Here is a 13,169-nt window from a genome sequence, read left to right as displayed (position 1 = left end):
GCAACTGGAATGCAGTTGTTAAAACTATTATACCTGTAGAGGAAAAGATCTTTGGCCAGACGTTTGGGTCCAATGATTTTGAAAATTATCTCATACGTTTCAAGTGCCTTCCGATGAACCCCTCCCGGCAAGGCTGGATGAAGACATTGTGCTAAGCGCTTGCCTATAGTCAGCTTTTTTGGTACTACCTGGTACTTTGCGTTGTTCTGCAGTACCTGATAAATCAATACATTAAGAAAAACAGCACAAGACAAGTTAAACATCACATGGACATTTTACAAATGAGTTCCTGAACATGGTCAGTAAGTCACAACACATGCCTAGGTTACAATACAAGGAAAAAAAAAAGCTTACGATGTATCATGTAGCTTTTTCTTTGAAATGCCTTTCACTTGTACACTTGCTATAGGTGAAATTGCCAAGGCATTTAAAACTTCCCTTGCAATGAGCTCCTTACTTACAGATTGTCCATTTCATTTTACTCATCCTTTTGAAGACAAAAATTACTATCTCAATTTGTTAAAACAAATAATTTCATAAAAATATCGCTCATATTTATACTGGCTACTATTTTTCGCACTATTTCAATAACACTGAATTAGATTAGCAGTAAATGTTAGTAATAAAAAAGGCATTGAATTTTTTTCCCCACTGGAAATGTAAATAACTTTTCCCTTTACTTACAATTACAAAGGGTTCAACTGTAAATCTTAGAAAGGCATTTGATTTGTTTGTTCCTTGCACACACCCAACATTTGGCTCAGACTGTTAAAATATTTGCAAGAATATTAGACTGCTAGATCCTTGTGCTTCTGTATTTCAACATCAGTACCCTTTGTTAGTTCCTGGATCTCTTCCAAGAGCACCTGCTAGGCATACCTTGTTTAGCTTTCCAAGTGCCGATATTAAATCTGCCCATTCACTGGAATATTCAAAGTTTTTCAGTGCTTTGTCAACAGCTGCTACATAGTTTCTGTATTTGGAATCTGTCAGCAGCTCCAGCTCTTCCGTGTTCATCCTCCCACGGTATCCCCACTAGAGAGTAACTTGCAATTCATGTACAGACATTACCTGTTCAAAAAACAAAACCACCCTGAAACAATTGTTTCCATAGATACGGTATTAAAAAAAAATAAATAAATTCAAAAAGCACTATATTTTCCTCAAAGGCGTTAAGAAATACTCTGAAATCAGTTTACAGCCGTTTACACAAAAGTTAAGATATTGCACACAAATACTTCACACGTCCAAATGTATACTTGTAATCAAGTCCTGTTTGAAACAAACAAAAACAACATCACCAAACAAACCCCACAAAAAAACTCCAAACCTAAAAAGTTAATGCCCTGCCCCTCTGTTTATTCTAAACAATGAAACAAAGAAGTGTTTTTATTTTCTTTTTCTCCTCCTCTGGGTTCATCAGCAGAAAACCCCACCTTTCCACACATCAGCCCTTCTGAAAACAGAAGACACCAATCTTTCTGTTCCCCTTCCAGGCAGAAGACAGGAATGAAGGACACATACAAGAGTCACACCGTATTCAAGAATACTTTCATGCATCAACACTTCTTTTCACAAGATCTGGTATTCTAATTGAGCAACGCAACTCTACTTTGTTTTTACATTATCATCACCCACATACAATGAAAGTATATGTTTACTAGTGTTCTGTAATCAAAGGCTTTTGCAATTTGCTCTATATATTTTCATCATATGGTAGTGTACACCAAGTAATTATAATTAAGATATTGCAGTTCCAGAAACACCACCTCATACTTTTATAGGTCATATACCATTTATTTCATGATATTCAATCATTATTTAAAAAAGAAATATGCTTTTAAAGCTACTTTAACCCCAAGCAATTATAACCTATAATAGGAAATCCTATTGTAGCAAGCCTGTAAAAGGCAGCTTTGTGACACTTTTAATTGGGGTCAAGGAAGACAATTGTGTGCAGCACAGGCTGTAGCATGGTAGACCAACCAACCAACACACAATCAAAAACAAAAATACCCACAACCATGGAACATATATAAAGAGGCTACATGCACCAGACTGTCTACCAGGTACGATAAATAAGAGTCACATGAAAAGAGTGGCTTCAGTGAGCCCTTCCAAAATGTCTGGAGAACATCTCTCATTGGCCCCTTTTCCCACTGAGTAGCAATATGACACAGGAGCAGGACTGCTTGAAATGCAAAATGCCTATGAAAAAAATAGAGCAGAAGAATTAGCAGAAATAGGGACATTTTGATTTCTGGTGGTTCTATAGCTGATGGAGATAATAGAGTTATTTTTAAATTTTGCTCAGGAAAAAGTTCAAGTGTTTTTGGATCAGAAAAGACTAACAATTCAATTTGTATTACTTCAGGTAATCACAGAATTATAGAATAGTTTGGGTTGGAAGGGATTTTTAAAGGTCATCTAGTCCAATCCCCCAGTTGTGCAAGATGCATCAAAAACATCAACTTTCTTCTGCCTTTTATCATCTACAATCAATTTAAAATATTTTATATGGACGCATAAAAATCTTTATTTGACTTGTACTATACCCCTTCCTCCCTTCAAATAGTGTTTCTGCCCAAAATGGCTATGAAGCTTCTATTTAATAACTTCAACAGTCCTCATAAGGAGTTACCACTGACTGAACATCAAACCCTAGGACTGGTGACTCAATATTTTCAGCTATCTGAAGGTTGGTTCCTTGCCATGTTCTTGGAACAACCCCAAAACCAGCAAACAATGTAAGTATCAATACTGTTTTACCTTTTCAGCACTCCAAAAGTTAAAAATGAAGAAAGCTGTACTCTGACATCTCCAAATAAAGACAGGAGTAAATCAAGCTTAAAATTTTGTGATCATAATCTTGTCAAGTTTATCACAAAGTGCCCTAGTAGATTTTTTGCTCCCTCATTTTTGTTCCTTTAATTAGCAGGTGCCTCTGAAGATAAATTGATAAGAACTCAGCTTTAAAACAATGAAGCTTGAGAGGATTAAGTGCTAGAAGAACATCAAGAAAGCATTGTTGCAGTCAGACAGTCCACCACCACTCAAGGTCAAAATTCTGGATTATTCATTTCTTTACCCTTATTACTATGTTTCTCCTCATATTGATCATCTCCTGGTTCCTCAGGATCATAAGGAAATTTGCAAGAAAGAAGAAACACAAGAAGAGAAGCGTATAGTTATGGACAAAAGGCAGAAAAAGAGCTGGGATAGTAGAAGTGAATAGAAATGTCAATAACTACAAACCTTTTGCACTCTAGATTCTGATGGCAGACTAATAATGACAGATTGTCTCCAAGGCAGAACAGAAAGGCAAACCATTATTTAAAAAACATATTCTGGGTGCCAAATTAAGAGATTTTTGCGATACTGCGCTGGCATAAAGCACTTAGATAACACTTTTTAGTTCAAAAAGTTATCTCATGAGCTTCGTTTTATAATAACCACCCTTCTCGGGATTAAGTCCATAAGATATCAGATTTGCCTTGAAAAAGCTGTAGAATGGCAACAGATTTCCCAAAGAGATGGTGGCACAATAGCCAATGTCTGATCTCCAAAAGTAAAATAAAGTACTAACACTTAAAAAAGAAGAAAGGACCAACATACAAAAGTAGCACAATTCTCATTTTTCCAGGCACAAAAGATGGGGAAAGAACTTGACACAGTGGATAATGCTTTCTGAGTGAAAAAAGCATCATCATCCCTTTTTTTGTATCCAGCTGAAGCATAAATGCAACCACTTATGACAGAGTGGAAACAGGGCTCTGTCCTCCTCAAGGGCCTGAAAAACCCGCAAGCTGAGAGTGGACAGATTCAGGATTATCAAAGGTTAGACAAAACCAGCAGGAACACAGGGTTAAACAGGCAGCTTTCTTTGGACTTAAACTGATCAGAACATTCTCTTCCTATTCGAAAACAAAAAACATTAACAATTTCAACTGAATAATCTATACTTTAAGACAAGTCTATCACATGCCAGCTGATACTAATAGACTTACTCTAGTCCTGTAATTGATATTTACGTTTACCAATATGTTAGCAGCAACTTTAATCACTACAAAGTTTTGCATAGAGAAGAAAAAGCATACTGTTTTTTTACTTCTCTATTGTTGTAATCTCATTTTTCTTTCTAAAAAAACAATAAGTTTTATGTTGTTTGAGGTTATAGGGAAAGAAAGAATTTTTGTATATTTTCCCCACAATTAAAATTCTCTGTTTTAAACAATATATGTTCCAAATCATATCAGTAACCATAATAAGCCAAGGATACACATACTATGTTAATATTACGTATCATTTTTATAAACCTGGCACTATTTTTATTCTAAGATCATTAAAACTACAAGAATGTCCATTTTTATTAGCTCTCATATATAAAAATATACTTCTCCCACAAGGTTTACTTTTTGTTCAGCCTGAAGACATTCTAAAATATAGCTTTTAATCTTTTCTCATTTCTATCATGTATCCTTACTGATACTTTTCTGTTTTCTTGTAGAATAAAACTGCAGACTTAGATTTTATTTTACAGCACTGATATCTCAATACATTTGTAAATCTTAGTAATGTTTATCTCTTTATAAGTATCGCACCTTTATTCTTCCATTGTTTACTATTAATTTGAGACATCAAAATAATTGAAAAATAGCAGGTTTTGCCACACCATCAAACAGCACAAAGGATAAAACATCTGTCTTGTCATTGCACAATTACCATTTAGCCTAAGTGCCAGCTTTCAATGGCATGTTATTTATTTCTCTTTTTACACAAAAGTATGAAGAGCATCATCCTTCACTTTTGTGGTGTTTCCACCCCCACTCCGCGCCACCCAGTTTGGCATACCCCAATGAGATAAAACAAGCTTCTCAGATTAACAGTTCAGCCAATCTCATGAGTCTGGACCTGGGTTACCATCAACCTATTAGATGACCATGCCTCTTTTTAATGGATGACAAAAAGGCAATGAGGGTGTCTGAGTAGAAGGCTTATTATCAATTAGGAAAGAACTACCTAAAAAATGCTATGCATTTTCAAACTATTTCACAAAATCACAATTAAATCACAAGTGATTGCAAAAGTAGGTCTTGACACTTACTTCACCTTCTCATGGGGATCAGACACCACATACCACACAATTCTGGATATACCCAGATGCCTGTAGAGTCTTTGAGTATGACTTTGATAAAGCAAGCCATTACTCTGGACTGTGACTTTCCTTTTGTTGAGGCTTGTGTATGGTGTGTTCACAGAGCAAACTCCAATTCCCTTCATCACCCAGGTGATATTGGGTTAAGATGATGCTGCTACAGCTGTTTTCTTCGGCAAATGCTCATCCATCACAACTCATGTGCGTCAGACCCTTCTGTCTCACATCAACACAAACTATTAACCTCTTTAAGAGTCTCTAAATGGTCTTCACTGAAGCTAAAGAAACTCAATTGAGAAGAACAGCAGCTTCATCGACACTTATTCAATAAAAGCAGCTTTCATCACAAGGTCACAAGACTTCCCAACGATTCATAAGCTCTCCAGTATCTGTTGTAGCCCAAAGCTCCTCTTCGGATTTAATTCACTACTGCTCCACTCTTACATTTTTCAGGCCTCAGAATTGCTCCATTTTGTTCACTTCACACCAATCTACAATACTGAAATGGTTGCTTTCTGGTACAGGTCAAGGTCGGTGCGTAACACAAATGTGAGTACATTATTTCACTTCAAGAATTGTAAAGATTACAGAATCACAGATTGTTAGATTGGAAGGGACCTCAAAAGATCATCTAGTCCAATCCCCCTGCCAGAGCAGGAACACCCAGATGAGGTCACATAGGAAGGCTTCCAGGCGGGTTTTGAATGTCTCCAGAGTAGGAGACTCCACAACCCCCCTGGGCAGCCTGTTCCAGTGCTCTGTTACCCTGAGAAGAAGTTTCTTCCCAAATTTAAGTGGAACGTCTTCTGTTCCAGTTTGAACCCATTACCCCTTGTCCTACCATTGCTTGTCACCAAGAAGAGCCTGGCTCCATCCTTGTGACACTCACCCTTTGTATATTTATATATTTATATATATATAAATACTATTTTATATATATATAATAGTAAACATTAATAAGGTCACCCCTCACAGTCTCCTCTTCTCAAAACTAAAGAGCCCCAGCTCCCTCAGCTTTTCCTCATAAGGGTGATGCTCCACTCCCTTAAACATCTTTGTTGCCCTGTGCTGGACTCTCTCCAGCAGATTTGTCCCAAGTACTGCAAGAACCTGAGCTCACAAACTTGCTCCCTTTGAATTCCTCAGAGTTTCAGCTTTGTAATATTTCAAGACTTTGCTAAAACTGTTGGCTGTTTCAAGTATGGCTATAGGACATATAATGAAAGAACTAATAGATAATTAAAAAGCAGATGAGGAAAAAAAACACTTTTTTTTTTTTTCCTTTTCAAGCTGTGTACAGTGCCTACATACCAAACTGGTAACTGCAGAAACACATTTGTATTTAAATAGACTTAATACAAACAGATTTGAATACATGGAAAACAGAAGCCTTGTCATTTGGTAATTTGTTATGCTTTGCTTCCCCTCAGAAGCATTTAAAAGCATGAAAAGCAAAATAAATACTGCAAATCCCAGGCTAGTCTCTTAAGATAAAAAACAAATGCTGGAAATACATATATTCTTCTATCAACAATAATTTTCCAGTTACAGCTAATTACTCTATTTCTAAATTTACTGTCTAAAGAGCCCTCTTATTTCAGAATTTTTCAAAGAGGCATCTCTAATGTCTTCTGAAGAATAAGAACAATTTGAGCGTGTTATTTTGGCCAACTGCTATTCAATACAGTAATGAAATATTAATATATATATATACACATATTACCCATACAAACAAAAGATTACAATGTATAGTTAACTATAATTTGCCATTATTTCATTAGTATCCTGCAACAGTATAAAGCACTTAGTAAGATTTCATTTTATGAATACCCAGTCAAACTTCAAGTGGAAACGGCTTATTACATTTTTCCACAGGAAAAAAAAAAAAATGGCACTGCTTTAGGTGTTCAAATTCCTTTCCATGTCAAAACTGATTTAAATCAGCTTAACAATCTGTACATTACCCATACTAGCAACTTCCTGAGAGCGATTCTCATTCAAACAAGAATTAAATGAGTGAAAACCTACAGCTTGTACTACAGAGGTCAGATTAGGTACTCAACTGGATGTGCTCCCTCCTGGCTTTAGGATCTACAAAATATGTTTATTACAACACGAAAAACAAATCATCTGTAAGAAGTAACTAAGTACACTTTTTCTCCTTCTGGATATCCAGGAAGCCACAGAAGAAAGGTGACTGGAATGAAACTGCAAGTCTACCACTGAACATAGCCTGATGGAAATAAATAAGGTAGGTAAAATGTTCTTTCTGTTATTGCCGTTTTAGGATATTCCAAAGTCTGGCTTACACCAGACATGAGGTCATAAAGAGGAACAAGTAACAAGCTTAAAAATTAATAAGGAATGTACAACACGCCTTCTTCGTAATCAACTTCTCTATTCACTGCTTTTAACTATATAATATGTGAACTACAAAACAGTTTGATATACTAGACTGAAATTTTGATTTTGATTCCAGACCTACCAAGAGAACACTACTGATTCCTTTTCTTCCAGCCCTGGTGCACTGTGCCTGCACACTTCTCATGACTGTCTTACTGCTTGTGGCAAAGTACGAGATAAAAAGCAGCCCTGTTCACTACAGGGATCTCCAAGCACTGCTGTAACAGAGCAATAAAAGGCTTCCACTGTCAAAAAAATCCTTGACTTAATGCCAGATAATTACGCACATCTAACTTTAATTCAGAAAGTCTGAAAGAAAGCAAACTAAATACATATTAGCCAACGAAAGCATTGCAGTGTCATACAGCAGATGCTTCAAGTGACAATGTGCAATGTGATGATACTCAGTATAACAGACATTTTCCAGAGTTAAGGCCTCGTGCACTACACAAATACTGAAATCTTATGCTAAAGTCTCTACTTTTAAAATACCATATTCATCTTGAGATCAAATCAAAGGTTCACATTTCACAGATCTTAACTTATGTCACTCAGTAAATGAAAGATGATTTGCATCTTCTTTGTTACAACTCAGGTCAACCATTTACTGAAAATATTTTCTTCTTCCTAAAATAATATTTTCCCATATTTTTTCCTTTCTAGCAACAAGTGATTTGCAAGTTATCTACCTGCTGTGCTATAACTTTATCAGCATACATTTTACATCTAAAAATCAACAAAACTCCAGATATCCATGCTTCTTATTTTAAACTATGCAAAATATCTAACATGTCTTATTAAAAAACAGATGGCAATTTAAGTCAGAATAATAACAACAGAGAAAAATGGGAAAATGCTTCTTTGAATTTGTGGCTATCTTTCAACTTACAATTACTTTTCATGTCTCCTTCTTCCCTTTGTTGACCACTTGTATTTGAACAAACAATATTTCAACCTAGATCTAGAACGGTCACTATTTCCCTCTAATTCAATTACACATCTGAAGGTAAGAAAAACAAAACAAACACCTAGAACTTAACCTGCATACTTTTGACATGCTTGCAGAAGGTTTCCTCCTTAAACTTCATTTCACCTCAGCTCACAGAATTACCATCTTTAAACCAAATTTAAATTATAGCAGCAACGCATCCATCAAAGAAATCTAACAATCTGAGTAAGGCATTTTAAAAATAATAATAATATCAGTCTCCAGACTGGCATCCCAACAATCCCAAATGCAGAATGTAATAGTTTATAGCCTTTTTTTTGTTTTTGTTTTTTTTTAATTAATATATAAAATGTAGCTTTCTGGAGTGAACCAGCCATTTTGTAGATACCAAACCAAACAAAAACACAAGATCCTTACTCAGAAATTAAGTAAAACATTGTATATAGTGTATCACCTACCCTTGCCTAGAGCAAATAAAACTGTTGCCATGCTGAAAAAAGTTGGCTTGCCCCTTGGGTTGATGGGGCCTTCTTCACCTCTCCACAATCAAACTTGCAACATGGTGCAGCTAGTAGCCTCCCCACCTTCATAAAAAGCTCCCGAGACTTCATATTAGAAATAAGGCTGTCTGGATGACTCTAAACAGAATATGGGAGATATCTGTCTGACAGAGCTAAATCCATGATAACGACACAAGTTTGGTAGGTTGGAAAAATCATTAGCAAAGAGAAAACAAGCATGTTCCGGTAAGAGTGCAACTGCAGCCACCCCATGGCTCCCGTACCCACTGTAAGCACCTCAAGAACTGCACAGCTCTCACAACCACCCACTAGTCATTGGGGCTACTGCCCTCTCTGTTGAGCAATGATTGATAAGCACGTGATTTCAAATATTTAACCTTCTGTCCGGGTGACTGAGCATAGTAACAGGACAAGCTTTCTAAAATAAACCACAATTTATTTTCACTTTTACATGTTTCGGCCTCATGCCTTCAAATGGTCACTATACCATCTCTGAATATAATTCCTTTATAACTAGTTAGCTCTCCTCTTCTGATCTTTTCCAAGCATTTACTGACAGAAGTCTTATCTTGAGGTATTCTTTTACTTTCTGGCTTATTTTTTACTCTCAGTAAACTAATAAACCTGACTAACATAGTAATATAGTTAAAATACAGAAATAAACAAAAAGCCATAGCAAACATAACAATGAAAAACTCAAGCAAGTGTGACTATGTTTAAAACTAGGTTAGTACTACACTTTTTTTTAAAGGAGTGTTCGCCAACTTCTGGATACTTTTCAGTTTGGTAGACCAAAAAACAAACCCACAACAAACCAAAAACAAAACAAAAAAAACCCACCCAACCAAACAAACAAAAAAAACACACACCAAAAAAAAGGGAATTACATGAGTTTCACTGTCTTACATAATGCTTACAGCACTACCAGCATAAAGCTGTACCTTGACACTGTGACATCTCTTTAAATACTCTGATTCATAGTTTAACACAGAATTTATCAACTTAACAAAAAAAATTCCAAAAATGGTGGCCTGATAATTTATTCATTTATACTTTTCTCACAATAACTTTAAAATTGAAGATTTAGACAAGCCTTTTATTCGTCCATACCCATCATTCTAATATGTAGCTTCAGCGGAGTTTAAGTTTCTGTCTCCAAACAACCTTGATATTTCTTTCAACAAAAAATGTCAGAAGTTCTCATGTGCTTAGTATTGCCTTACTTGGGTAACCACTTAATGAAATACATTCAGGCAAGACTTTGTCCAACTTCCTTTTTTATTATACCTTGAAGTATAATAATTCATTCATGTTAAATTTCAAGTCATTTCTATAGTTTTATTCTGAATTAGTGTCATACACCATACATATACCTACACATTACCTAGATTGCAGTTATATTTTGTAATGCATCTGATTTCACATATTCTGCAGATTAATTTCAAAGGAACTTGTTCAGTAGAATCCTCTTCTGACTGTTCTGAAAATGGTAGCTGGACCAAAACTTGTTTGCCCTCCTTATCCTCAGAAGCAACCCAGAAAATACATAAATGTGTGGTTAAATTCCCTTTGATTTTTGCAAATGAAACTAGTAAACAAATTAGGCAAAGGACCATCCCTCAGCTTTCCACAACTTTTATGCTTATACTGAACTAAAAATTTGTGGCAAAAACAGTGTTGTGTTGACTAGTGAAATAATTACTGAGTCTATCTGGTGTTTTCTTGTCTCAGTTATTGGGGAAAAATGGTTGATCCTGCAGTTTTCTTCTGCTCAAGCTCTCAGAGAGAAACATATCACTTACTGTTTCTATTTGTCATTCAACTTCTTTTCAGCTACAAGTCAGGGCAACATAACGATTAATATGAAAGACAACATATGTGCATACAAATAAATTACTTCAATTTTTCTGTATCATGTTTTAGCAGGTATCATTTAATTTAGCCTCTTTTCTATCTCCTATTTTTCTTAACAATTTTCAAACCAGGGTTTTTTTACAACATATTTCATACCTCTTCTTCCACACACTACATATTTAACATAACACAGTTCCAAAGTAAAAAAGAAAAAAAAAAAAAAAAGTAGAATAGTAATAAGTATTTTCAGTCAGCCCAGCCCAAGCAGTCATTCCCAGCTAAGTGCGAAGATGCTGAAGGTAGACAGCAGTAACTGGGTTCAAGAGAACCAACAACTAAGCAATGAACACATATGTGCATTCTCCCCTTATTCAAATGGAGAACAATGGCAGAACACAGGCTGAGCCCACTTGCACCAGACAGACTGTGTTCTTACTCATGTAGCTCGCTGTGCATGTGATGAGTTATTTCTAGTGGTCAGCGTAGCATGCCAGTATTTTTACACAAGAAAAGCACTACCAGTATAAACATGGCCTAACATGTAAACATAACTAACCACTCAAATGCAGAGTCACTTCACTAATAGAAGGTATAGGATAACTTGTCTTTGCAAGACGCTGTTTAAACATCTACTGTCACTACAGGTGCCACCAACAAGCTGGGAAAGTAAGACATTCATTGAGTTAGAAATACAGTCTCTCCTTCACCATCTCTCATTTGCAGGCTGCTTAGTTTCCACAAGCACATATTCTCATTTAAATTAAAACAAAACCAGGAATTACACTGTTGACGTTCCACCTGTTTCCAAACTGACATTCCTCCATACAACACTCATCCACGTTATATTAAAAATGACTGTACATTTTGGATAATCATAATATTGAGACATCACACTATTATTAGACCTGCAAAAGGACTACCATATTTCAGACTGTTTCTGAAAAGCTACCAATATATCAAACAAACAAACAAAAGAAAAATAAGCACATCTGACAGCCAGGCCAGCATAAGTATTTAACACAGACAGAACAAAGCTCAGCAACAAAATGAAAGACTATTATTATATTATAATAGTCTAGACTATTAAATAAAAAAGGGGCATAGTATAACCTAATTTCCCACAAGTATCTAGCCCATCACTATTTAGATAGAGTCTCCCCACCACTGCACACTCCTATAGCTGGAATTCAGGTATCACATTATGCATTTAACCTAACAACCATAACACATTCACTATTACTGCATACAGAAAGAAGATGCTGGAGTGCAAGGGTTCTTGCTAACCAACAACAAAAATAAAAGGGTTGAGTCACCCTGAACAAGCTCATCGAAAACTGTACCACATATCCAGCATATTTTAGCATACTTGAAGAGATAAACTGTTAAGGGTTTTCTGGTTATTATTATAGGTATGCAAATGTTACTTTTAAAAAAAACTTGTAACACCAGAGGTGGTCAAATATTTTTGCCTTTCAAGTGATCATCACAAGATTTAAAGCAGTCCCTGCATCAACAGATGCAATTTAAGCCTGCACTACACAAACTACGGACAGCCATACATGCCATGTATCCTTCCAAACATCACCCGCAACAACTGATACAGCCGAGCAAGCAGCCAGCCCGGAATCTGACCCAAAACAGGCCCACAGCCCTTATCCGCTCAAGGTCAAAGCAGGACGGCTCCGGCAGCCCAACGCCGAGCTCGATCCCGGGCGGGAAGAGCTTCCCCCAGGAAGCCCCCCCGCGAATCCAGGCCTCGCCAGCAGCGCCCGCCGCAGGTGCCGGGGTTGGGGCGGGAGGGAGGGAGAGAAGCTTTGCAGGCACGAAACCCACCCGGGCCCACTGTGCGCTCCGGGGCCAGCCCGGGGCAGAGCACGGAGCGGCACTGGGGGGAGCCAGACGCCACAGGTTAACTGACGCAGAGCCATTACCAGGCTAACCGCTCCCGCCAGGCTCCGCCGCACCTGCCCCCCGCCCCCAGGCCAGCTCGGGCCCGGGCCAGCCCTCACCCTCCCCGACGGTGTCCGCGGCGCGGCCCGGGGAGGGGAGGGGAGAGGAGAGGAGAGGGCCAGCTTGGCTGCAGGGGCGGACCCCGCTCGGCTGCGGCGCCCTCTCCAACACAGACGCGGCGACAGGGAGTGAGGAGGGCAGCGGCCGCCAGGCCCACAGCCCACCTGCGCCGGGAGGAGGAGGACGAGGAAGGAGAAGAGGGGGGCGCCGGGGCGAGCGGCGTTACCTGAGCGACCCGAGCCGGAAGAGCCCGACCGCCACCGGCACCCCCGCGCCG

At 37.8% G+C, this 13,169-nt stretch overlaps 1 protein-coding gene across 4 annotated transcripts in view; it reads right to left on the bottom strand.

Moving 5' to 3' along the window:
* Window positions 1-13,169, bottom strand: part of DOP1A (DOP1 leucine zipper like protein A) — a 64,358-nt gene extending 51,189 nt beyond the window's left edge. For 2 of the 4 annotated variants that reach the window (XM_080340983.1, XM_080340984.1), the window contains exons 1-2: window positions 880-1,510; window positions 34-215 (exon numbers count right to left, since the gene is read on the bottom strand). In XM_080340983.1, the coding sequence (XP_080197109.1) occupies window positions 34-215; window positions 880-1,017 (320 nt within the window). In that variant the 5' untranslated portion in view covers window positions 1,018-1,510. Of the gene's footprint in view, window positions 1-33; window positions 216-879; window positions 1,511-2,054; window positions 2,209-13,118 lie in introns of those variants that run through there. The other 2 variants (XM_080340981.1, XM_080340982.1) reach the window with 2 other exon arrangements.

Source organism: Nesoenas mayeri, assembly GCF_963082525.1.
Source record: "Nesoenas mayeri genome assembly, chromosome: 3".
In the NCBI taxonomy this organism is placed as follows: domain Eukaryota; kingdom Metazoa; phylum Chordata; class Aves; order Columbiformes; family Columbidae; genus Nesoenas; species Nesoenas mayeri.
Note: the sequence above shows the minus strand (reverse complement) of the source record. Positions and strands in the feature narration are given on the sequence as shown.